The sequence below is a fragment of the Rattus norvegicus genome, chromosome 3 (assembly GCF_036323735.1).
Source record: "Rattus norvegicus strain BN/NHsdMcwi chromosome 3, GRCr8, whole genome shotgun sequence".
NCBI classification, from domain to species: Eukaryota; Metazoa; Chordata; class Mammalia; order Rodentia; family Muridae; genus Rattus; species Rattus norvegicus.
Genome location: NC_086021.1, coordinates 119,044,520 through 119,069,980, shown reverse-complemented (window position 1 = coordinate 119,069,980; position 25,461 = coordinate 119,044,520). Strand labels below are relative to the sequence as shown.

Below are 25,461 nucleotides of genomic sequence, written 5' to 3'. Positions count from 1 at the left end.
TTCTGCCAAATCAGAATTGAAAGAAAATACAAAACCAATAAACATGCTAACATGAATGGGGAAATTCCATAACCTGTAGACAAGCACTATAGACAACAAAGGAATACTGAGAATACAGAAATAGAGTTTTCCACGGATAAGCCTGAAGTGGTCGGCCCTGAAATCATACACATATAAGTAGCACTAAAGAGCCTGAGAAAATTATATTTATATATTTTGTGTATATATATATATATATATGTGTGTGTGTGTGTGTGTGTGTGTGTGTGTATGTGTGTGTGTGTGTTTGTGCATGTAAAATAACAAAGAAAAAAATCCATGAATTTGAGAGGAAGTCAGGTGGGGACACAGTGGAAGAATTAGAGGAAGGAAAGTCAATGAATGAGAGAGTAGGCATTTCATTTTAAACCTAAGTATTATACAGGTGTATATAATATGTATGGTCACATGTGCTACCTCCATTAATACTTAAAATAAGATAGTTTTATTTAAGTGTCTAGTCAGCTTTCTCTTATTATTCAGAAGCTTTAGTTCTTTCATATCCATACATTTATCTTTCTCCCACACACTCCATTGCGACTCATTTAAAGAGTATTTTTTATTACTTTTATTTTTTTTCTTACAGTCCAGCCATTGCCCCCTCCCAGTCTGCCCTACCTACCACAGTTCCTCATCCCATTCCTCTTCTTCCCTGTTTCCAAGAGGCTACCTCCACCCTCCCCCGCAACCCTCACCATTCCCTGAGGCCTCAAGTCTCTCAAAGGTTAGGTGCATCTTCTCCTACTGAGGCCAAACCAGGCAGTCCTCTGCTACATATGTGCCAGGGTCCTCGGACCAGCCCATGTATGCTCCTGGTTGGAGGCTCAGTCTTGGGGAGCTCCCTGGGGTTCAGGTTAGTTGAGACTGCTGGTCTTCCTATGGGGTCAGTCTCTTCCTCAGCTTGTTCCAGCCTTTCCCTAATTCAACCACAGGGGTCCCTGATTTTGGTCCAATGGTTGTCTCAGTCAGCTGCTTGTTAGCCTAACTAGGCCATGCTAAGCTCATTGCCATGTTAGGTTCTTGTCTGTAAGCACACCATAGCATGAGTGTGCTTCCCTTGGAGAATCCCTTCGAGATGGACCCCAATTTGGGCTGGTCACTGGACCTCCTTTCCCTCAGTCTCTTCTCCATTTTTGTCCCTCAGTTCTTTGAGACAGGAACAATTCTGGGTCAGAAATTTTGACTGTGGGTGACAACCCCATCCCTTTACTTGACGCCTTATTTTTTTACTGGAGGTTGACTTTTCAAGTTCCTTCTCCCCACTGTTGGGCATTTCACCTAAAGTCTGTCCCTTTGAGTTCTGAGACTCTCTCACATCCCAGGTCTCTGGTACTTTCTAGAGGGTCCCTCCACCTCTCACCCCCCTGAGGTTGCATATTTCCATTCATTCTTCTCGTTCTCAGGGCTTTTCTTCTGTGGCCCCCTATAACTGATCATGTTCCCCCTTTTCCCTCTTCCTTCCCTCTCCCACCCATATCCCTCTCTCCCTCTGCTTCCTGTGATAATTTTCTTCTCCCTCCCAAGTGGGACTGAAGCGCCCTCACCTGGGCCTTTGTGCTAGTTAACTCTTTTTGCGTTCTGTGAATTGTATCCTAGGTACTCGGTACATTTTTTGACTAATATCCACTTATGAGTGAATAATTTTATGCATGTCCTTTTGGGTCTAAGTTACCTCACTATTTTTTTTAAAGCTTCAGCCATTGACTTGTCAGGATTGTAGGTAGCTATTCCTTTGCACAAATGAGATCATATTGGCAATCTAAAGTCTCTGTGGTATCATTTGGTCAGTACTTCTCTGTAGACCAATTAGCTGTGTGTCTCATAGTAGCAGCAGTCATGTAGATGTTTATACATGAAACAAGCCTACCTCTAACAGGAGAAAGGTGGACTATACTTAAGTCTTCTTAAGTCTTTAGAAATAAAACTTTGAAAGCACTAGGGACACATATAGAAATAATCTAGTGGAATACAATATCTGACATCTGCAAAAGCCAGTACTGAATTGATTTTTCTATTGATTTTTCTATTGTTTTCTGTAGAAAAGAATTAAGTATTACCTTGCACCAAAGAAAAGGATTAAAATGAATTTAATGGACAAAATTAAACTAGGGAGAAGGAAGATAAAAGTCAGAAATTTAAAATACTTGGTTTAACTCTAAGTTTGAGATCCAAAACCAAGGAGCTAGAATAGGATGCGGCATTATGAGTGTGAATAAGAATTGACCATGAATTAGAGAGTAATAATAACTCTCTGTTCTATCAAACTCTAAAGGACTTCATGTGGAAATAGATAATGATGGCCCAGAAACAACCAGAGCACTCTGTGTTGCAGGTATTGTATAGATTCATACTCTTCTCTGTGTTTACTTTAGAGTCACAGTGAATTATAGATGCATATGAGGTAAACTAAGAGTCTTAGATGCTTATAAATGCAGCCTGCCTTCTCTTTCATTTAGATTGACCGAGCATACTGTGAATCACTTTAGAGCAGCCAGGCAGCCACTAAGATATAGCACACAATGGACTAGTCATGAGGAAAATGTAAAGTCTTTTGTATATTTTTGAAGAAGCCGATCAAACTGTCAGGATTTCTATAATTCACTGTTCTGAAATGTTACTTCTAGTTTCTTAGACTTAATTGCTCTAATTATGAAAGGGAAATAATATGATAGCATGTTGTTACTTATGGTAGTTACAAGTATCAAACAAGATAGTGTATTCAAAAATGTATGGTGACATACACATAGTTGTTACCGGTTCTGGTTTGGTTTGGGTTGTTATTGTCACAGAGATCTCATCAGTTATGGACTGCTGCAGAGATTCTTTGGCTGTGCCAGGAAATCTTGTAGTTCAGATATGAGTTGTGCATTAAAGAAAGCAAAGCAAACAACGTAATGCAAAGCAAAACATGGCAAAACAAAACAAAACAAAAAACAAGATGTGTCTCTTAATCTTCAGTATAGGTTATGATTTCCTTCAGACCACAATCTTCATCAGTCTGACACACGGTGTCTTTTCTACTTCAGAAAAATTATATAAACACACTGCTCATTTGGATATCATACCAGGTACATATTTTACTATTATTTATATTGTGTATAGTAAAATGAAAGACTTAAAATTACTGAATGTGTTAGGACTTCAGTAAATTCAGTGTTCATTTTTTTATGGCATACATCTAGTAAGCATTTGTTCATTGATAACAAATAGCTATATAAATGATACAGTGAGTTTATAATGTTTCTCTAAGTGCATAACAAAGGGAATGTGACATAGATAATTTGGGGAAATTTTTTTCTATACAATATAAAAGATAAATCAGTACAAACAAGGGCCAAACAAATGGACAAACTGGCTCAAAGAGAAGAGGATGACATCATTATGAAGAGGTTCAGACTAGTATTATAAAATAGCCAAATTGGTAGACTTGGGATGATTATTTACCATCTGTTCTCAGCCCCTTTCATTTTACAGACAAGGAAATGGAAGGCAAGCAGTGAGTGAAGTGCAGAAGGGATAGAAAAATAAAAAAAACTTTCTTGGGTTCTCAAAGACTTGGTCTTGGATCCTGATTATGTTTTTCTGTCTCCAAATTCAGTGTTCTTTTTACCATGCAATGAAGTATAGAAAGACAAAAACAGAATGGAAATGATCTAATATCAACTATGTAGAAATTGTTAATAAACTTTACTGTAAGAATCAAATTTTATATATTTTATTCACATCATCCATACTTTTTTCCCTGCATCCTAAGAATCATTTCTGGTCTTACTGTGATATATCTACAATCTTGTCTTCTAACCCTTTGTTTTCCCTGGACTGCTATAAAGTGGGATGTCATTATGGTTTCTATATTATCTTCATCATTTACATGAAAAAAGTGAATGTTATTTGATAAAAGATTGACAATGAGACATTTTAATCAGAGTAATAGTATTACACAAGATTACTAATTGTAGCAATCAAAGGGGTAAAAAAAAGAAGATCTCTAGAAAGTTCTTGATATTGGGAAATACCATGGGCAGGAGCAACTACTGGGGGAAGTCAGGGGATTCTCCTTATTCCATTGATTCTATGTGTGTTATTTCCTGGGAGTCTTATTATTAAATGTCTTATTATTAATTAGTCTGTTCATAGTCTTTCTTCAGGTCAATTATTTGTTGTTTTATAATACTTATCCATAAAGATTTCCTAATCTGCATTTAGATAAAGTTAGGGAATAGAGGAGATGATATGCAGTGGTTCATGCCATTGAGTAACTGACAGATTCCTGTGAATAAAGTTAGAAGTTATGTTGAGGTGTATTGGCTCTATGTAGGAATATGTTTTGTTTATATTTTGAAACTGATTCAGCTACTAACTTCAGACAATGCTTGTGTGTGTGTGTGTGTGTGTGTGTGTGTGTGTGTGTTTTAAATTCTCTGCCTTTTAAAGGTTTTGTTGGATACAACTCTCTTTTCCATAGCAATGGATAAAGCCAATCACTCTGTTGTGTCTGAGTTTGTGTTCCTGGGACTCTCCAATAAGTGGGGAATCCAGTTGATTCTCTTCCTCTTTTCTTCTATGTTCTACATGGCAAGTCTGATGGGAAACCTCCTCATTGTGTTCTCTGTGACTGCTGACTCCAACCTGCATTCCCCCATGTACTTCCTGCTGGCCAATCTCTCATTCCTTGATCTTGGAGTTTGCTCTATTGCAGCACCCAAGATGATTTATGACCTTTTTAGAAAGCACAAAGTCATCTCATTTGGAGGTTGTATAACTCAGATATTCTTTATACATGCTATTGGGGGCACAGAAATGGTGCTTCTCATAGCCATGGCCTTTGACAGGTATGTAGCCATATGTAAACCTCTTCACTACTTGACCATCATGAGACCGCAAATATGCATTTTAATTTTGGCAGTATCCTGGATCCTTGGACTTATTCACTCAGTGGCCCAATTAGCTTTTGTTGTAGACCTGCCTTTCTGTGGACCTAATATATTGGACAGCTTTTACTGTGATCTCCCTCAGCTTATTAAACTTGCTTGCACAGAGACCAATAAATTGGTGTTCATGGTCACAGCCAACAGTGGCCTTATCTCTGTGGGCTCCTTCTTCATACTCATCATTTCTTATATCTTCATTTTGGTGACTGTTAGGAAACATTCTTCAGGTGGCATATCCAAGGCCCTCTCTACTTTGTCAGCTCATGTGACTGTGGTGGTTTTGTTCTTTGGACCATTAATCTTCTTTTACACCTGGCCCTTCCCTTCATCACACTTAGACAAATTTCTTGCCATTTTTGATGCAGTCCTCACCCCTTTTCTGAATCCAGTCATCTACACATTCAGGAACAAGGAGATGAAGGCAGCAATGAGGAAACTCTGCTCCCAGGTTGTGAATTACAGGAAAGCATCCTAAATGCTTTATTAAAAACAACAAAGGCAATTCAACACTCAGTTACAATGGAAACATTTATATTACATCATGGTGAAGTTCAGCTCTCTACTAAAAAGTTTATGTTCCAGGATACATTTAGGAGTTTACTAAGTTATTGTGTCCAGTACCTTAATCAACACAGATAAGGGGATTTAGAACTGGAGTCTTTATGCCCCAGACTCTGTGCCAATATGCTTCATATGAAGTATTTAATAGGCAGGGTAATTCTGCACAGTATTTTACCTTGATGATTTTCAAAATAAATTAAGGAATATTTTCCTTAAATTTATGATTGCTGCTTTTATGATTGTTATGTAAAATACCTCAAAGTATGTTGATTTTCCCCTTAATATACCAGTTTTGGTGTTCTCCAAGAGGGGCTTAACAGAGAATATGCCCGAGCTTGCAACCCCATAAAAACAACAATGCCAACCAACCAGAGCTTCCAGGGACTAAACCACTACTGAAAGACTATACATGGACTGACCCAGGGCTCCAACTGCATATGTAGCAGAGAATGGCCTTGTTGGGGCACAAGTGGAAGGGAAAGCCCTTGGACCCCTAATGCAGGGGAATATAGGGGAGGGCAATAAGGGGGATATATAGAGGGAATGTCCATATGGGGGAGGGAGAAGGGAGGGAATAGGGGCTTATGGACAGGAAACCAGGAAGGGGAATAACCTTTGAAATGTAAGTAAAGAAATATATAATAAAAAATTAAAAAAACAAGAAAATAAACATTACTCCTTTTTGCTGTTATAGTTCCCTGCTTTAGTGAGTTCTCAATAAATGTTTTTGGTGGTGGTGGATATGGAAGGAAACAGTTGTGTTTGCAGCTGAATTATAGAAATTAATAGTCCCTAAATACAATCCTCATATCTTCAAACTCTTAAAAAATGTGTATATGATAACAATTAAAATGAACCATTATTCTTCCCAGTCAAATCCTGTGAGAATGTTTACATGGAGAAAGTTATGACAGACTCACACTAACTAGTAAATGAGACTGTTAATAATCTGACATACATTTTCTTTCAAATTATTAAACATTTAATTTTATAACCGCCCTACTCAGTACCCAAGTTCTCCTCTAGAACCTAGCTTGGTATGCATCCCTGACACCTTTTCAAAACTCTCCAGATTTAGACTAGGTCAGATAGCTAGTGATCTTGCATATTCTGGTGACCCATGCCTGCACCACAGTGAACTTCTGAGCTCTCTCCACAACCCTTTGTACATGCAACAACCAAGAGGTCCCTTTGGCACAAACTCTGACAATTTTTATATGTATATTTTGTATTGAATCAATTCTACTAAAAGTTAAGTAGGTAACATTTTCATTCTTATATTATAGGTTAGAGAACTAAGACACAAGAATCTCACTAATTAGACCAAAGATACAAGCTGGCAAGTGAGATATCTAGGCTGTAAAGCCAAGCGACCCTGCTTTGAATGAAAATACTAGAACAAAAAGAAGCAAATACACCCAAGAGGATTAGAAGGCAGAAAATAATCAAAGTAAGGGCTGAAATCACCCAAGTAGAAATAAATATTCTATACCCAAATCAACAGAACTAGAAGCTGATTCTTTGAGAAAAAAATCAGTAAGACAGATTAAACTCTTAGCCAGACTAAACAGAGGGCACAGAAACAATATCCAAATTAACAAAACCAGGAATGAAAGAGACATAGCAACAGAAACCAAGGAAATTCCAAATATATCAGAGCCTATTACAAAAGTCTATAATCAATAAAACTGGAAAACCTGGATGAAATGGAACATTTCCTAGACAGATACTAGGTACAAAAGTTAAATTAGGTTGCGATAAACCATCCTAACAGCCCCATAACCCCCAAGGAAATAGAAGGAGTCATTTGATGTCTCCCAACCCAAAAAATGCCAAGGGCCAGTTGGTTTTAGTGCAGAGTTATATCAGACCTTCAAAGAAGGTCTAATGCCAATACTCCTCAAACTATTCCATAAAATAGAAACAGAAGGATAATTACTCAGTTTTTTTCTATACCTAAACCACAAAAAGACCCAAAAAAGAAAGAGAACTACAGACCAATTTTCTTACGAATACCGATGCAAAAATATACAATAAAATTCTCGAAAACAGAATCCAAGAGCACATCAAAACAATCATCCACCATGATCAAGTAGGCTTCATCCCAGGAATACAGGGATGGTTCTGTCAATGCAATCCACTATATAAACAAACTCATCTCAATAGATGATCATCTCAACAGATGCTGAAAAAGCCTTTGACAAAATACATCTGCCATTCATCTTAAAAGTATTGGAAAGAACAGGAATTCAGGGCCCATACCTAAACATAGTAAAAGCAATATACATTAAACTAATAGCCAGCATTAAACTAAATGGAAAGAAACTCAAAGCAATACCATTAAAATCAGGAATAAGATAAGGCTACCACTCTCTCCTTACCTATTCAAAATAGTACTCAAAGTTGTAGCCAGAGCAATTAGACAATGAAACAGATCAAAGGGATACAAATTGGGAGGGAGGAAGTCATAAAATCACTATTTGCAGATGATATCTATATAAGCAAACCCAGAAACTCTACCAGAGAGCTCCTACACCTGATAAACAACTTCCTCAAACTTGGTGGATATAAAATTAACTCTAACACATCAATAGCCTTCCTCTACTTACAGAATAAAAGGGCTGAGAAAGAAATTAGGGAAACAACACTCTTCATAATAGTCACAAATGATATTAAAGAACTTGGTGTGACTCTAACCAAACAAGTGAAAGATCTGTATGACAAGAACTTCAAATCCCTGAAGAAAGAAATCAAGGGAGACCTCAGAAGATGGAAAGAATTCCCATGCTCGTGTATTAGCAGGATTAATATGATAAGAATGGCCATCTTACCAAAAGCAATCTAGAGATTCAATGCGATCCCCATCAAAATTCCAACTCAATTCTTCATAGAGTTAGAAAGATCAATTTGCAAATATATTTGAAATAACAAAAAACCCAGGATAGCACAAACTATTTTCAACAATAACAGAACTTCTAGGGGAATCACTACCCATGGCCTGAAGCTATACTATAGATCAATAGTGATAAAAAAACTGCATGGCATTGGTACAGAGACAGGCAAGTGGATCAATGGAAAAAAATTGAAGACGCAGAAATAAACCCACACACCCCTATGATCACTTGGTTTTTGACAAAGGCACTAAGACTATCCATTGGAAAAAAGACAGCATTTTCAACAAGTAGTGCTGGTTCAACTGGTGGTCTGCATGTAAAGGAATGAACATCAATCCATTCTTATTTCCTTGTACAAAGCTCATGTCCAAGTGGTTCAAGGACCTCAACATAAAACCAGAAACACTCAGTCTAATAGAAGAGAAATTGGGAAAGAACCTGAACTCATTGGCACAGGGGGAAATTTCCTAAATAGAGTGACTCACACTCCAAGATCAAGAATTGATAAATGGGACCTCATAAAACTGGAAAACTTCTGTAAGGCAAAGAACATAGTCATTATGACAAATCAGCAGCCTGCAGATTGGGAAAAAAAACTTCACTAACCCCACATCTGATAAAGGACTAATATCCAAAATTTATAAAGAATTCAAAAAGCTTACCATCAAAAAACCAAACAACCCAATCAAAAAATGGGGTATAGAACTAAACTGAGAATTTGCAACAGAGGAATCTTGAATGACTGAGAAGCATATAAAGAAGTGTTCAAAGTCTTAGTGATCGGAGAAATGCAAATCAAAATGACCCTGAGATTCCACCTTACACCAATCAGAATGGCTAAGATCAAAACCTCAGGGTTTGGCGAGGGTATGGAGAAAGAGGAACACTCCTCCATGGTGTGAAAAGGGGCATGAAGTTCACTATTTTCATAGTGGCCTTATTTATGACAAGCCAGAAGCTAGAAACAACCCAGATATGCTAGGACATAAGAATGGATACAGAACGTGTGGTTTATTTGCACAATGGAATACTATTCAGCTATTAAGAATGAGGACATCCTGAGATTTTCAGGCAAATGGATGGAAATAGAAAATATCATCCCATGTGAGACCCAAAAGGAAATGCCTGGTATGTTCTCACTAATAAGTGGGTATTAGCCAAAATAAAAGAAAACAAAGAAAAAGACAAACAAACAAAAAAGCGCAAATACAGAATGGCCAAGATACAGTCCACAGAACTTAAAATTTCAACAAGCTGAAGGTCCCAAGTGAGGATGCTTCAGTCCCACTTGGGAGTGAGAAGAAAGCAACCACAAGGGGGGCGGGAGGGACCTGGGAGTGAAAGATGAGGTGGGTTGGGGGAGAGGGGAACATGATCTGGTATTGGGTAGGAAAAAAGGGCTGAAGACCTGAGGGCCAGCAGAAAGAGTGGAAACAGGTGACCTCAGGAGGAAGGAGGTTAGGAGGACCCTCCAGAATGTACCAGAGACCTGGGAGGTGAGAGACTTTCAGGACTCAAAGGGGGGACCCTTGATGGAATGCCCTACAGTGGGGAGAGGGGACTTTTTGAGCCCACCTCCAGCAGAAAGACAGGGCATCAAATGAGAGATGGGGTTGTTATTCAACAGTCAAAACTCTGACCCATAATTTTTCCTGTCTGAAATAACTCCAGTGATGGAAATGGAGAAGACCCTGAGGAAAAGAAGGCCCATTGACAGGTTCAAAGTGGGATCCAGCTCAAGGGAAGGCCCCAAGACCTGACCCCATTACTGAGGCTACAGGGTGCTCAGCAAAAGGGACCTATCATGACTGCCCTTCAAAAAACTCAACAAGCAGATAAAAGAGTCAGATGCAGACTTGTTCACCTAACCAATATGGAAGCTGTTGACCCCTCTGGTTGAATTAGGCAAAAGCTGGAAGAACCTGAGAAGGAGGGAGACCCTGTAAGAGGACCAGCAGTCTCAATTAACCTGGACCCCAGAGATCTCTTAGACACTGGATCACCAACCAGTCAGCATACACCAGCTGATATGAGGCCCCCAACACAGATACAGCAGAAGACTCCCAGGCCTGGGTTTAGTCAGAGAATATGCATCTAACCCTCAATAGACTAGAGGACCCAGGGAGTTTAGAAGTTTGATGGGATGTGTGGGGTGGGTGGGGGGTGGGGTAATTGGGGTGTGTGGGGTGGGGACATCCTCTCGGAGACAGGGGGCTGGGAGGAGGTATGAGATGTGGAATAGTCAGAGGGTAGACCGAGAGGGGAATGATACCTGGAGTATAAAACTAACTAACTAACTAACTAACTAACTAACTAACTAACTAACTAACTAACTAGAAATGTTCAACATCCTCAGTCATCAGGGAAATGCAAATCAAAATGACCCTGAGATTCCACCTCACACCAATCAGATTGCTAAGATCAAAAACTCAGGTGATAGCAGATGCTGGCAAGGATGTGGAGAAAGAGGCATACTCCTCCATTGCTTGTAGGACTGAAAGCTGGAAATCAGTCTGGTGGTTCCTGAGAAGAAGATTGGAAAAAGTTCTACCTGAGGACCTAGCTATACCATTCCTGGGCATATACCCAAAAAATGCTCCAACATATAACAAGGATACATGGTTCAGTATGAACCTCTGTTGGCCTTATTTATAATAGCCAGAAGCTGGAAACAGCCCAGATGTCCCCCAACAGAAGAATGGATGCAGAAAATGTGGTACATTTACAAAATGGAGTACTATGCAGAGATTAAAAAACAATGAGGTCATGAAATTCTTAAATATCCTGAGTGAGACAACTCAGACACAAAAGAGCACAGGGACAAAAATGAAACAGAGACTGAAGGAAGGGACAACTGGGGATTGACCCACTTGGGGATCCATCATGTCTGCAGACACCAAAACCAACACTGTTGCTGCTGCCAATAGGTGCTTGCTGACAAGAACCTAGTGCAGAGGTTCCTGAGGAGGTCAGGCTAGCAACAGATCATGGAAATAGACACTAAACAGAGACACAGTAAAACTAACAGAAGTTATGAACCAAATGGATTTAACAGATGCCTATAGAACATTCCATCCTAAAACAAAAGAATTTACCTTCTTCTCAGCACATCATGGTACCTTCACAAAAATAGACCACACAATCGGTCACAAAACAGGCCTCAGCAGATACAAGAAGACTGAAATAATCCCATGCATCCTATCAGATCACTACAGACTAAGGCTGGTCTTCAATAACAACAAAAACGGCAGAAAGCCCATGTATACATGGAAGCTGAACAATGCTTTTACTCGATGATAAGTTGTTGGTCAAGGAAGAAATAAAGAAATTATAGACTTTTTAGAATTTAATGAAAGTGAAGGCACAACATATCCAAACTTATGGGACACAATGAAGGCTGTGCTAAGAGGAAAACTCAGCCCTGAGTGCCTCCAAAAAGAAACTGGAGAGAGCATACATTAGCAGCTTGACAGCACACCTGAAAGCTCTAGAACAAAAAGAAGCAAATACACTCAAGAGGAGTAGACGGCAAGAAAAAATCAAACTCAGGGCTGAAATCAACCAAGTAGAAACAAAAAGAAATACTATATGAAGAATCAACAAAAGCTCTTTGTTTCCTGTCAGTATTTGGTCCCTTATAGTCACATGCCCTGTAAACTGCTTTCCTGTTTTCCTCCACCCAACTGACTTCCCACTACAGAAACTAATTTGCTCTCATTTTTGCATCAGGTGTTAATAGTGGATTTGGGCTTTTTGGATTCTTTGGACTAGGATCTAGACTCTATTATACGGACTAAATCTTGCTCTGGAGCACACAGAGGACCAGGAGGAAGCCTATCTAGATGAACTTTTCTCACCTGACTTGGTTCCCTTATTCTCCTTCTTTCCCTGCTGATGGTAAAAGAAATCTCATTGTAAACCTGGATCATTTAATTCTCTTTTAGAATGAGTGTATATCGTTAATCCTTGCTGATTCTGTATACACATTTTAAAAATCATTATTTAGTTGTTTTAATCTTTAATTGAATATTTTAAAATTTACATTTCAAATGTTATTTCCTTTCCTGGTTTCCCTTCCAGAAACATGCTATCCCATCTCCCCTCCCGCTGCTACTAAGGGTGCTCCCCCACCCACTCCCTCCTACTTCTAGCCCTGAAATTCCCCTACACTGGGGCATTGAGCCTTGACAGTACATAGAGTCTCTCCTCCCATTGATGCCCTACAAAGCCATCCTCTGCTACATATGCGGATGGAGCCATAGATTCATCCCTGTGTTCTCTTGGGATGGGGGTTTAGTCCCTGGGAGATCTGGGAGGTCTGGCTGGTTAATATTGTGTTCTTCTTATGGGATCGCATACCCCTTCAGCTACTTCAGTCCTTTTCCTAACTTCTCCATTGGGGACCCTGTTTTCAGTACAAGGTTGGCTGTGAGCATCTGCCACTATATTTGTCAGGCTCTGGAATAGTCTCTCAGGACACAGATCTATCAGTCTCCTGTCAGCATGAACTTCTTGGAATCCGCAATAGTGTCTGGTTTTTGTGACTGTATATAGGATATATCTCCAGGTGGGGCAGTCTCTGGATGGTCTTTCCTTCAGTCTCTGCTGTACATATTGTTTCTATATTTCCTTCTATGAGTATTTTTGCTCCCCCTTCTAAGAAGAACTGAAGCATCCACATTTTGGCCATCCTTCTTCTTGAGCTTCATATGCTCTGTGAATTGTATCTTGGGTATTCTGAGATTTTGGACTAATATCCACTTATCAGTGAAAGCATATCATGTGTGTTCCTTTGTGATTGGGTTACCTGGCTCAGAAAAATATAGACCTTCCATAGATATAAACCTGCCTTGGCATGTCAAGTAGCAGTAGAACTAGGTGTATCTTCTATTATGGCTAGGCAAGTCAGCCCTGTTACATGAAAGGAATCTAAACTGGGGCAGTGGAGTCAGGTACAGCTCTTGTTCTGTTAGAATTCCTACACAAACACTGAGTTTCACAACTGTTATATATGTGCCAAGGGCCTAGGTTTTGGCCCATGTATGCTCTTTGTTTGATAGGTCTGTGGCCTCGTATAAGCCCAGATTACTTAATTCTGTGTTTTTTTATGGTGTCCTTGACCTCTCTGGCTCCTTCAATGTGTCATCTCCCACTACCATAGAATTTCACAACCTCTGTCTAATGTTTGGCTGTGCATCTCTGCATCTGATTCCATCAATTGCTGCTCAAAGTCTCTTAGATTACAGTTATGCTAGGCACCATTCTGGAAGTGTCTTGATAGTGTCAGCAGTGGGCTTTCTCTCATGGCATGAGTCTCAGGCTGGGCCAGTCTTTGGTTGGCCACTCATGAAATTTCTTTATTCTTGCATAATCTTGTTGGTAGGAGAGATTGTAGCTCTATGATTTTTGTGGCTGTGTTTGTGTCCCAGTCCCTCCATTGGAAGTCTTTTCTGGTAACAGGAAATGACCATTTCAGGCTTTATATCCCCCGCTGCTAGAAATTTAAGCTATGGTGACTCTCATAGATTCTTGAGAGTTTACACTGTCATAGGTTTCTAGCTTGTCCCAGAGATGACCCAACACCAATTCCAGTTCTCTTTCCCTGCATACACTCTCTCTGTGTCCTCTTACCACTTGATATCTTCTGCACCCCTTCCCAACTCCTTTCCCACCCAGCTCCCTCTCTCCATCGACATGTCTTCCCATGTCTATTTGATTTCCCCTTGTTACTGTCTTTGGATCATGGTTGTCTTGTACTTTACTACTAATATCTACTTATAAGGGAGTGCATACCATGTTTGTCTTTCTGGGTCTGGGTTATATCACTCACATGATCTTTTCTAGTTCCATCCATTTGCCTACAAATTTCATGATGCCATTGTTTATAATAGCTGAGTAGTATTCCATTGTGTAAACGAACCTCCTTTTCTTTATCCATTCTTCAGTTGAGGGGCATCTAGGTTGTCTCTAGCTTCTATCTATTGCAAATAATGCTGCTATGAACAAAGTTGAGCAAATGATGGAGCATGCCTTGGTTATATACTTCTGAGGAATTCTAGTTGAGACCAGAAAAAGTGACTCAGCTTCCTAGCCTGCACTTTAGACTTTTTTTTTTTTGGTTCTTTTTTTTTTTTGGAGCTGGGGACCGAACCCAGGGCCTTGCGCTTCCTAGGCAAGGGCTCTACCACTGAGCTAAATCCCCAACCCCGTGCACTTTAGACTTCTGCACAACTAAACTACTATTAATTTAAGGTACTATGTAATCGCCAATGGAAAATGATACATTGCATAATTATAGTTTACAAATGGCCTTTTACATAAAGTCTTTAGGAAAAGTAACATATTTTACTTCTAAACTTATATTTTATTGACTTTTAAAGGATAAAACCTTATTCTATAAAATGTCAAAGTATAAACCACTTTCCTTTTTATTGGTTTCCCAGCTCTTTGAATTTCTGAATTTGAGCTAATTTTATTGACTTCTGTTTTTCTCTCCGTATCACATAATCAATAAAAATTGGCTCAGTGTTGATCAAACTTCTCTACCTCTTATCACCTCTAATTAGTTTAACCTTTATCAAGGGACATGGATTATATTCTGGAGTCAACATTAAAGGACATTTTATTCCATTTATCTTTCCATTCCTACCTTCTTATGAAAATGATAAATTACATTTTCACTTTTGGAAAGTATATTTGTTCATTTTTATGGAGTTTCTTTTCTTATAAATAAGAAATCAATAGAGCAAAGGGATTTAGAGAATGTAAAACTGTGTAATCTTCAGTAAACTAAATACTGATCACTAAATCCCTCATCTCTCTTCTTTCCCCTCAAGTGACCCATTACCACACTTTCCCTTTGGCTCTGGCCAAACGTCAGTGATTCTTAGAAACAATTCCCTTGGCCTACTAGACTCAGAATGGCAATCTCAGAATTCTCCGTCAGTACTGAAGTAACTTTCCAGTGCTGTGATCAGCTGCCTTTCCCTCTGTGGAGGTTACACTGACTTTCCCTGTCAAGCCATGGCATGGGCTAGAGCTCAGCTGGCTTGGGTGGTTGTCTAACTCCTGACCGTTCCAACACTGATGCAGGTGGGCTAGATGGATAGAAGCTGATTTTCATTATTTTCTCTAGTTAGCACACAGAATGAAAAGTTCATATTGATGTGTGTGTGTGTGTGTGTGTGTGTGTGTGTGTGTGTGTGTGCGTACAACGCACGTGAATGTGTTGTACTTTGTTCTTTTTGATCCATTTATCTCTCCTCCTTATACTATTCTCTAATCCTCTGATAGAAACTATCTTTGAGGAAAATAAGAATTTCAAGTGGAAACTCATACAATATAGGAACAACCAAACCAACAAGAAGAAATGAATTCAATGTGGAAATTGAAACATGTTAACCATCAACTATAGTATACAAGTCATTGGACTAAGCAAAGTCATGATATATTCAGCAGGGTTCAACGGCGTTTTCATGAACAAAAGGAATAAAGTAAGAGTGAGAATATATATAGTCAGAAGGGAAAATAAAAATTTTGGACAATGATGAAGAAATTAGGTTTCATACATACTGAATGGTAAGTGTGCAAATTTAGAGGTATACAATTTGCTGTCAAGATATATACTCATTTTATAATCAAATTTGGATAATTAGCAAAGAATGAATTAAACAATTATCATTTCTTTGTGTTGAAATTTTTAACATCCTTTCTTATTACGAGTTCATCCAAGTGATATGTTGGGATTCCTTGGACCACTGACAGGATACAAAGCATAGAAGAATCACAGCAAAATAAGTATGTAGAATGAACGCAACCTGGAGTGATGAGGTAGAGACTCAAACATGCTCATTCCAGATTTGCCAACAACTTGTTCTGTTCTGTGGTTTAAGCAGAGTCATTGCTCACCTTTAACCTTTGTTTCCTTAGTTTAGAATTTAAAAGAACATCACAGACTTTTATAAAAGTTTCACTGAGGTGATAGGAGTGTCCTGGTCTATTCTTAGGACAGTATGAGGGCTCTTATTTTGAACCATGTAGCTCTAATGGCCTCTCCACACAAATTCTAGGACACTGAATGATGTCCTAAGCTCTCTCTGTCCATCTCTGGAGGAAGAAACAGTGGAGAAATGTGTAATGATCATATTAAACTCTTTCTAAGGTATTTTTAGTACTATCCAGAAACTCTAATTCAATTCAACTTTATTGGTAGTTGACAGAGAACAAAATAAAACGTTTATCCAGAAGAGAATAGCCAGTCTTTTCCTGAAGAAATTCAAATGTTGATTTGCAATTTTAACAGAAACTCTAAGAATACCAGCCTTCTCCATTGATGGTAAGTTCAGATGATTTTAAAATTTATTTTCTATTTATCTTGGCCTAGGGAAGGAAAGGCAGCCCTGAGCACAGAAGGGAGGGTACTGACACATAGAGGGTCTCTGAGGCATGTCCTTCTGTTGTGTTTTACACTTATCAGTGGAAGTGTGAGCAGAGAGTTTTGTTTTGAGGTGAGCACAATTCTGAGATGTAGGGTACTGCAAAGACACAGTGAAACTGAGGTCTGTATTCTTACTAATACACTATCTTTAGTTATATACAGCTTCAATCTGTTTTTGATGAAAGATCAGATTCAAACCACTATTCCTTTTAAAAGCAGCCATTATGTGAAATAATAGAAAACTTGAAGCTGGGGGAACAAAGTTGAAGTATAGGCAGAGCACTGACTAACTGGCTAGTCAGAACAATATCCATGCCTACTTCCCAGACTTTTACAAACTTGTCAACTTTTGCCAGCTTGAAAGATTAAAAGCAACATTAATGTAAGACATGCTACTTCCGTAGCATTCTAGGTCACACACTGAAATCATTTTCAAGCCATTGAGCTTAAAACAATGCTTTGGCCAAAATAGCAAAAAAAAAAAATGTTCCTTCTTTGTCCACCTTGGTCACATGAATACACATGTGAATGTACTCAAGAATTTTGAATCTTAGATGTAGAACAGCTGATTCAGAACAAATGCCTATGCAAAAACCCAGAAAGCATTTCAAACTTAACCACTTGATTCTTCTGCTGTAAGGTGTGATCCGCCCCCCCTGCCTCTCCATCCACACCCAAACCTTGTGTCTTGTCAAATGTTTAAGCTCCTATACAACTAATGAGAATAGGCTGTTATATTGATATTTGGTGTGGGTTGAATTTAATTGTGAATGAGCTTAGGAATCTTCACTTTCAAGGAGACTGGTCCCTCCAGTGTCCTTTACACACTTGCTCTCACTTGGCCTTCATGGGGCTTTACAGCGCATTGCTCTTATTCCTCTTGCCTCTTTCATTGGGAGTTTCCAGTTTTTTCTCCACTGAGCATCTGCTCCACAGGATCTGCTCCACAGTGTCCATGCTTTTCTTAACTTCTCTAAAACACACAGCGAGTGTGATAAACCTACATCCTCTGCCTTCATTTATCACCTTGTCATCTCAGTTTATAGAAAAGAGAAACATCCATCTCTGAACCTAAAATATGTATATAGGCATTTTACTATGAAAAAAATATATATCCAAATTTTGAAAATCATGGTCAATTAAGAATTTCACATTTAACACACAGAAACCCTTTTAGCTCAGAGTATTAAGAAAGATATTCCTATAAAACTATTTTTAAAAAGTAACAATTATATTTATCCAAGTAAATGAAAAAGGTAATTTGGTATATTTTGGTCAAAAGATATATAAGAGAAATATGAATTATTTTTATTTGTCCTGGATAAAGCATGCTTTTACCTTTTTTATTTTTATTGCTTTTTTTACATTTTATAGTTACATCTATGTATTCTCCCATACTTTGTCTGAAATTCATGTGTCTTTTTCTGTAATTGTTGTTACATCTATAATCCATACATCTATCTATCTATCTATCTATCTATCTATCTATCTATCTATCTATCTATCATCTATCTATCTATCTATCTATCTATCTATCTATCTATCTATCTATCTATCATCATCTCTCCATCCATCCATCCATCTTCTCAAATACATAAATATAACATGCTCAATCTATATAATGCTACTTTTATGTATATGATTTCAGGCTTACTGCATAGTATTCTCTATGACACCAATTGATGGATTCTCCTCTGAAGAATCTTTTGCTCTTGGCATTTCCTGGTAGACAAATAATTGATATTTTCCTTAAATTATCTCCAAAGGCATGCTAGTCTTTTATGTGACTTTGTCAACTAAATGCTATTGTCCTAAATCAGAGTTTCTCATTATTCTCCTCTTTCAGAAAGCACGAGGGTTTTCACTGGAGGCAATGGGTGAAGCAAACTGCTCTGTGGTGTCTGAGTTTGTGTTCCTGGGACTCTCCAACTCATGGGCAATCCAGTTATTTCTCTTCTTCTTTTCCTGTATATTCTATGTGGCAAGTCTGTTGGGAAATTTTCTTATTGTGCTAACTGTAACCTCTGACCCTCAATTACAGTCCCCTATGTACTTCTTATTAGGCAATCTTTCCATCATTGACTTGATATTTTGCTCCTCCACAACACCAAAGATGATTTATGACCTTCTGAGAAAGCACAAAACCATCTCTTTTGGTGGTTGCATCACTCAAATCTTTTTTATTCATGCAGTAGGTGGCACTGAGATGGTGCTGCTCATAGCCATGGCATTTGACCGTTATGTTGCCATATGTAAGCCTCTGCACTACCTGATCATCATGAGCCCACAAAAGTGCATTTTGATTTTGGTTGCTTCTTGGATTATTGGCTACATTCATTCAGTTACTCAGCTGAGTTTTGTGGTAGACTTGCCCTTCTGTGGCCCTAATGAGTTAGACAGCTTTTTCTGTGACCTTCCTCGGTTTATTAAACTTGCTTGTGTGGACACATATACTTTAGGGTTTATGGTTACTGCTAACAGTGGATTTATTTCTGTGGCCTCCTTTTTAATCCTGATCATCTCTTACATATTTATTTTGGTGACTGTTCAAAAGAAATCTTTGGGTAGTTTATGTAAGGCTCTCTCCACTCTGTCAGCTCATGTCATGGTGGTAATTTTATTCTTTGGACCCTTAATCTTCTTCTACACATGGCCATTTCCAACATCACATCTGGATAAATTTCTTGCCATCTTTGATGCAGTTATTACTCCTTTTCTAAATCCAGTGATTTATACACTTAGGAATAAAGAGATGAAGGTAGCAATGAGAAGACTATGCAGTCAGTTCGTTAATTACAATAAAATTTCTTAAACATATTGAAGACATGTGAGCAAACAAATCATATTTCAGAAGAATATTGCTCTATATACTGTGTTATATTTATTGAGAATGGTTCATGTACTAACATAAGATTTGTCCTTACTTGCTTTCCCCAAAACTAGAGTGAAATTACCAACTACTAAATAGTGTCTTTAAGAGACTTGATGGGATATAAAGATTGATTTAGAACACTTTGTACTTTTACAGAGGACCAAATTTGGTTCCTATCACCCACATCGAGGCTCACAACTATCTGCAATTCTAGTTTCAATGGCTCTAATCATGTTCCAGACTCTTCCAGAACCAACATGCATGTAGTACACACACATAGTTATAGAAAAATCAGACATATACATAAAATAAAAAATGTGTCTAAAAGCATACATTCCTGATAATTAAAGTTTATGCATGCCATTCCTCACCAATGATGTTACCTTGGTACAATGATGAATGAAATAATGAAGATTGTCAAGAATCTGTTCATAAAAATCAGTATGTGAATGGTATTTATTTGTATTGCTGGTGCCCAACCTGGCATCACAGGGTTTCCTGGGGAAGGCAGTGAAAAGTGGCATCGGTGAATCTGATGGCAAAAATTACTTACTTTTGGTAAATTTTCTCTTTCTTCAACTCTTTCTTATCCTGTGGCCAAAACCCACTGACTTTTGGCAATTAACTCCTGCTGATAGTGGCAGGAGATTAAAAAAATAGTTTAGTTACTAGGGCTATTCTTTTTGGTTCAAGGACCCCTTGCTGACCTGGCAAGAGGCTTGGCATTTTTTAAACTCTTTGTGAGCAGGAGAGAAAACAAACAAACAAACAAACAAACACACAAACAAATAAATAACAAGTAAAAGAGAGTAAGTTCAGGCACATCCAGAGACATACTTACTGGATTAAGCAGAGGAGGCTTAAATCATCTCTTTATTGTCATTTTGTATTTATACTTTCTCAGGATAACTAAACTCATGGTTTCCTTTTTTCTTTTTTTTTTCTTTTCTTTTTTTTTTTGGAGCTGGGGACCAAACCCAGGGCCTTGCACTTACTAGGCAAGCGCTCTAACACTGAACTAAATCCCCAACCCAAACTCATGGTTTTCTAAGCACTCTTAACTTCATAAGTTCATAGCAAGTTTAAGGCAATAATTCATGCCTTATATGGATAAGGAGTTACAGCATAATTGTTTACATGTTTTTTCATTATGATTAGTACTTGATTAAACATTCATTGTCTGTTATTAACTCTATAATTTATCATAATTTTAAAGCAATAACTTTTATATCATAAGTTGCATGGTTTTATCAAGAGAAATCATCTGCCTTGTGTCTTATTATTTTGAAGTCTTGTATAGATAGACTAGTCAATATATTATTTTCTGTCCTTGCACCTACAAAAATTGTCCATTCTCAGTTTATGACCAAATAGTGGACACTTGTTTCTAACCTAGAAAGAACAGTTCTTTCATTGTAAGTTTGTTCCAAGCCTGCTTTCTTTTCCCAGTGCAGTTAGCCCATGACATGTGAAGGTTTACAGAGCTCTGTTTGCAGTTTTTATTCTACAGGGCATGTGCAACTACTTGTATAAATTTAGGAAATCTATAAAATCATTATTAGTAATTATGAAATTAACAATTCATCTACACAAGCATTACTATATGAAAGTACATCTTCATATTGATTCTGCAGGACATCTGTCCAGTAGTGTGAATGAATGCCTAAGTAATCATTAGGCTATTTAATAGTGACAGGAAAGGCATATCAGCAGCAAGAAGCAATCCTGGGATGAAGTTTCTAAATCTACATTCACAGAAGTCACCCACTGTAGCCATACAAAATGGTAGATCATCTCCAGAAAACTCACTTGCTTGCTATAGCCTTTCCTAGATGAACACATCTGACATTGTATTTTCCAATTTTGAGATTTTTTTTCAAATTTAAACTTTTTGTAGTTTCTACTTCATCTGTTTTTTATTACTATTATGATTATTTATTTTATGTCCCCTTAGCCTATTGTTTGCCAATCATTTATTTGCTAGATTAGCTTCCTGAAGGAGCCAGAATCCCATCTTTTTTTGAAAGAGAAATGTTAATACAAAGAACTGTTGACTATATATAAAACTATGCTGAATAATCCTCATGAAAAACCATTGTTTTAGACAAGTTTACAGCAGCAAAGACCAGACCTGAAAGGGCTCACAGTGCTAAAGGAGCCTTTCATAATCAAACAATTTCTAAGCAGTTACTTCTAAGCAAAACAGAACAAAAAACAAGAGATGGAAAGGAAAATGTAGAGTGAATGTAATAAGGAATCGTCCTCTTCCCAAATTTGCTCTTCTTTGATTCATATTCTAGTCTGTATTTTTCTGCTCATGGAGCTAACTTTCCCTGTTAGGATCATCAGACCACTCACTGTACTTTATACAATGAGGTATTTCCTAATTATAGAATCACAAATAAAAACCAATTATGTTTCAAATAAAATAACACAAAATTTCTGATGTGATTGGCTTTTAACAAGTGTTGAGTATATATTTAAAAGAGAATTAAATCTATAACCACAAAACTAGCATTTTAGGAAGGAAGGAAGAGGAATGTACACCTAGAGGCAGTAAAATGAAGAGAAAGGATCAGAATTATTGAATCTTAAATCAGAAGAATGATCAAAATCTTGAAGGAAGGGCTGCTGGATTGGGCTGCTAGTGCTGCCAGTGTCTTAGTCTAAAGAAAGACTCTGAGGCAGAAGTGCAACCACCTCATGCATGTTCCTGAGAAGGGTTTCACTGCTGCTTTGGAGTGGAGTTGAGATAAAGTGGGGAACACATAGCTGTATGAGAGTGCTAAAGGAGGAACTGCCAAGAGATAGAAGTTGGCAATAACCCAGGACCTGAATCAGGGAAGGGAGAAAATTCCTTTCAGTCGAAAGATTCTGTGAAGAGTGCAGTTTCAGAAAACCAATATACTTAAAATAGATCATAGAGTTTTGTGTTTCAAAACCAGTTATAAATAGACTGAGTGTTTCCTTGTTTAAGTAAATCTCAGCTTCTAGAATCCTGAGTATTTGCTCCATGTTGATTAAAGTAATGCATGGACTGTCCAAACACTGATTCTGTGTTGACAGATTTGGCTCTCACTTGTCATTCCAGGTCACATTTACTTGTGTTATCCAACTGTTTTATTATTGACATGACCACATATATTATTTTCCATGTGTTTTTCATGTGGATTGAATACTGAATTTTAACAAATGCTCATTAGTTTTTAATCCAAATTTTAATAATATTTAGCTATATGTTAATTTCTTTACTTATTAATCTTTTAAGCCTTCTCTGTAAATTATTTCAGATTCCTAGGCATTAAAATGTGGTACAGTCTCCTTATGCCTTTTACCTAACCTTAGATTCCCCTGACATTATCATTACTCATCTGCCTTGTACACTTTCCAGTCTGTGGGACACCAACATTACTTACTCTAAACTCCAGTTTATTCAGATTTAACTCATCTTTTTTTAAATTTATACTTGTTTTCTGTCCATGTTCAATACTAGATACTATGTTATACTTATTATATTTTCTGAGTTTCACTCTACAGTACTTAGTGTGGTTATTTTCAAATCTGTGAGTGTTCAGAACATGGAACATTTTAAAACTTAATTGAAATATTCGAGTTTTGTTAGACATGGTGGCATACACTTTTAATCCCAGCTATTGGAAGAAGAAGAAAGTGGATCTTGAGTTTGAGGCTAGTCTAGTCTACAGAGTGAGTTTTGGACAGACAAGTTTACACAAAGAAACCTTGTTTCAAGGAAAAAAAGTAGATTTAGGACCATAATTTTTGTAAGAAACACTCAAGAAGAGAAACTATTTATTGAATAATATTTGGGTCCATGACAACTATATGATATCATATTGGTATTGATCCCACAAATAGAATTTGGCCTAACAACCTTAAGAGGGGATAAATAGCCTTTTACAATTTTTATTCTTTCTTTGTTCATAATCAATCTTTTTCTCTAATTTAACCTGTAATTTCATAGTTAATTATCATTTCTAAATATTATCACTTAAATATTTTGAATACAAGGAAAAGTTAATTTCAACATTTTCCCAATTTGATTGGAGGATGAAGGAAATGTGTACATGACGTCTACTTGGATTCTTCTCTTGTTGCATCCTCTCACTATTCAAATAGAACTCAGGACCTTCTTATTATTCTAGTTATGACTTTAGGATTTACACTCATATTTCTTTTTTCCCTATCTTTATTACATTGGCTATTTCTTATTTACATTTCAAATGTTATTCCCTTTCCCAGTTTCCAGGTCAACATCCCCCTAATCCTTCCCCCTTCGCCTTCTACATGGGTGTTCCCCTCCCCATCCTACTCCCATTACTGCCCTTCCCCCAACAATCCCGTTCACTGGGGGGATCCTGCTTTGGCAGGACCAAGGGCTTCTCCTTCCACTGGTGCCTTTACTAGGCTATTCATTATACCTATGCAGTTGGAGCCCAGGGTCAGTCCATGTATAGTCTTTGGGTAGTGGCTTAGTCTCTGGAAGCTCTGGTTGGTTGGCATTGTTGTTCATCTGGGGTCTCAAGACCCTTCAAGCTCTTTCAGTCCTTTCTCTGATTCCTTCAACGTGGGTCCTGTTCTCAGTTCAGTGGTTTGCTGATGGCATTCGCCTATGTATTTGCCATATTTCGGTTGTGTCTCTCCGGAGACATATACATCCAGTTCTGGCCAGCCTGCACCTCTTTGTTTCATCCATCTTATTTAGTTTGGTGGCTGTATATGTATATGGGCCACATGTGGGGCAGGTTCTGAATGGGCATTCCTTCAGTCTCTTTTCTAGACTTTGCCTCCCTCTCCCCTCCTAAGGGTACTCTTGTTCCCTTTTTAAAGAAGAAGTGAAGCATTTGCATTTTGGTCATCCTTGAGGTTCATGTGTTCTGTGCACCTAGGGTAATTTGAGTATTTGGGCTAATATCCACTTATCAACGAGTGCATACCATGTGTGTTTTTCTGTGATTGGGTTACCTCACTCAGGATGATATTTTCCAGTTCCATCCATTTGCCTATGAATTTCATAAAGTCATTGTTTTTAATAATTGAGTAGCATTCTGTTGTGTGGATGTACCACATTTTCTGTATCCATTCTTCTATGAAGGGCATCTGGGTTCTTTCCAGCTTCTGGCTATTATAAGGCTGCTATGAACATAATAGAGCATGTGTCCTTGTTATATTTTGGAGCATCTTTTCTTTTTTTTTAAATTTATTTAATACTTAATAATAATTCTTTGGTTTCCGGGCAAACATCCTCCTCCCCCCTCCCCTTCCTCATGGGTGTTCCCTCCCAACCCGCCCCCCATTGCAGCCCTCCCCCCAACAGTCTAGTTCACTGGGGGTTCAGTCTTAGCAGGACCCAGGGCTTCCCCTTCCACTGGTGCTCTTACTAGGATATTCATTGCTACCTATGAGGTCAGAGTCCAGGGTCAGTCCATGTATAGTCTTTAGGTAGTGGCTTAGTCCCTGGAAGCTCTGGTTGCTTGGCATTGTTGTACATATGGGGTCTCAAGACCCTTCAAGCTCTTCCAGTTCTTTCTCTGATTCCTTCAACGGGGGTCCTATTCTCAGTTCAGTGGTTTGTTGCTGGCATTCGCCTCTGTATTTGCTGTATTCTGGCTGTGTCTCTCAGGAGCGATCTACATCCAGCTCCTGTCGGTCTGCACTTCTTTGCTTCATCCATCTTGTGTAATTGGGTGGCTGTATATGTATGGGCCA

At 38.1% G+C, this 25,461-nt stretch overlaps 2 protein-coding genes across 2 annotated transcripts; both read left to right on the top strand.

Moving 5' to 3' along the window:
- Positions 1–4,506: 4,506 nt before the first annotated feature.
- Positions 4,507–5,445, top strand: Or4f58 (olfactory receptor family 4 subfamily F member 58). The gene has a single exon (NM_001000604.1). The coding sequence runs from the start codon at positions 4,507–4,509 to the stop codon at positions 5,443–5,445; it is 939 nt and encodes a 312-aa protein (NP_001000604.1).
- A 13,290-nt stretch (positions 5,446–18,735) lies between these two features.
- Positions 18,736–19,674, top strand: Or4f6 (olfactory receptor family 4 subfamily F member 6). Its single transcript, NM_001000376.1, has one exon. The coding sequence runs from the start codon at positions 18,736–18,738 to the stop codon at positions 19,672–19,674; it is 939 nt and encodes a 312-aa protein (NP_001000376.1).
- Positions 19,675–25,461: the final 5,787 nt, after the last annotated feature.

Bases quoted from the DNA above. Each gene is read 5' to 3' on its own strand.
- Or4f58 (NM_001000604.1), top strand. From the start codon at position 4,507: ATGGATAAAGCCAATCACTCTGTTGTGTCTGAGTTTGTGTTCCTGGGA.
- Or4f6 (NM_001000376.1), top strand. From the start codon at position 18,736: ATGGGTGAAGCAAACTGCTCTGTGGTGTCTGAGTTTGTGTTCCTGGGA.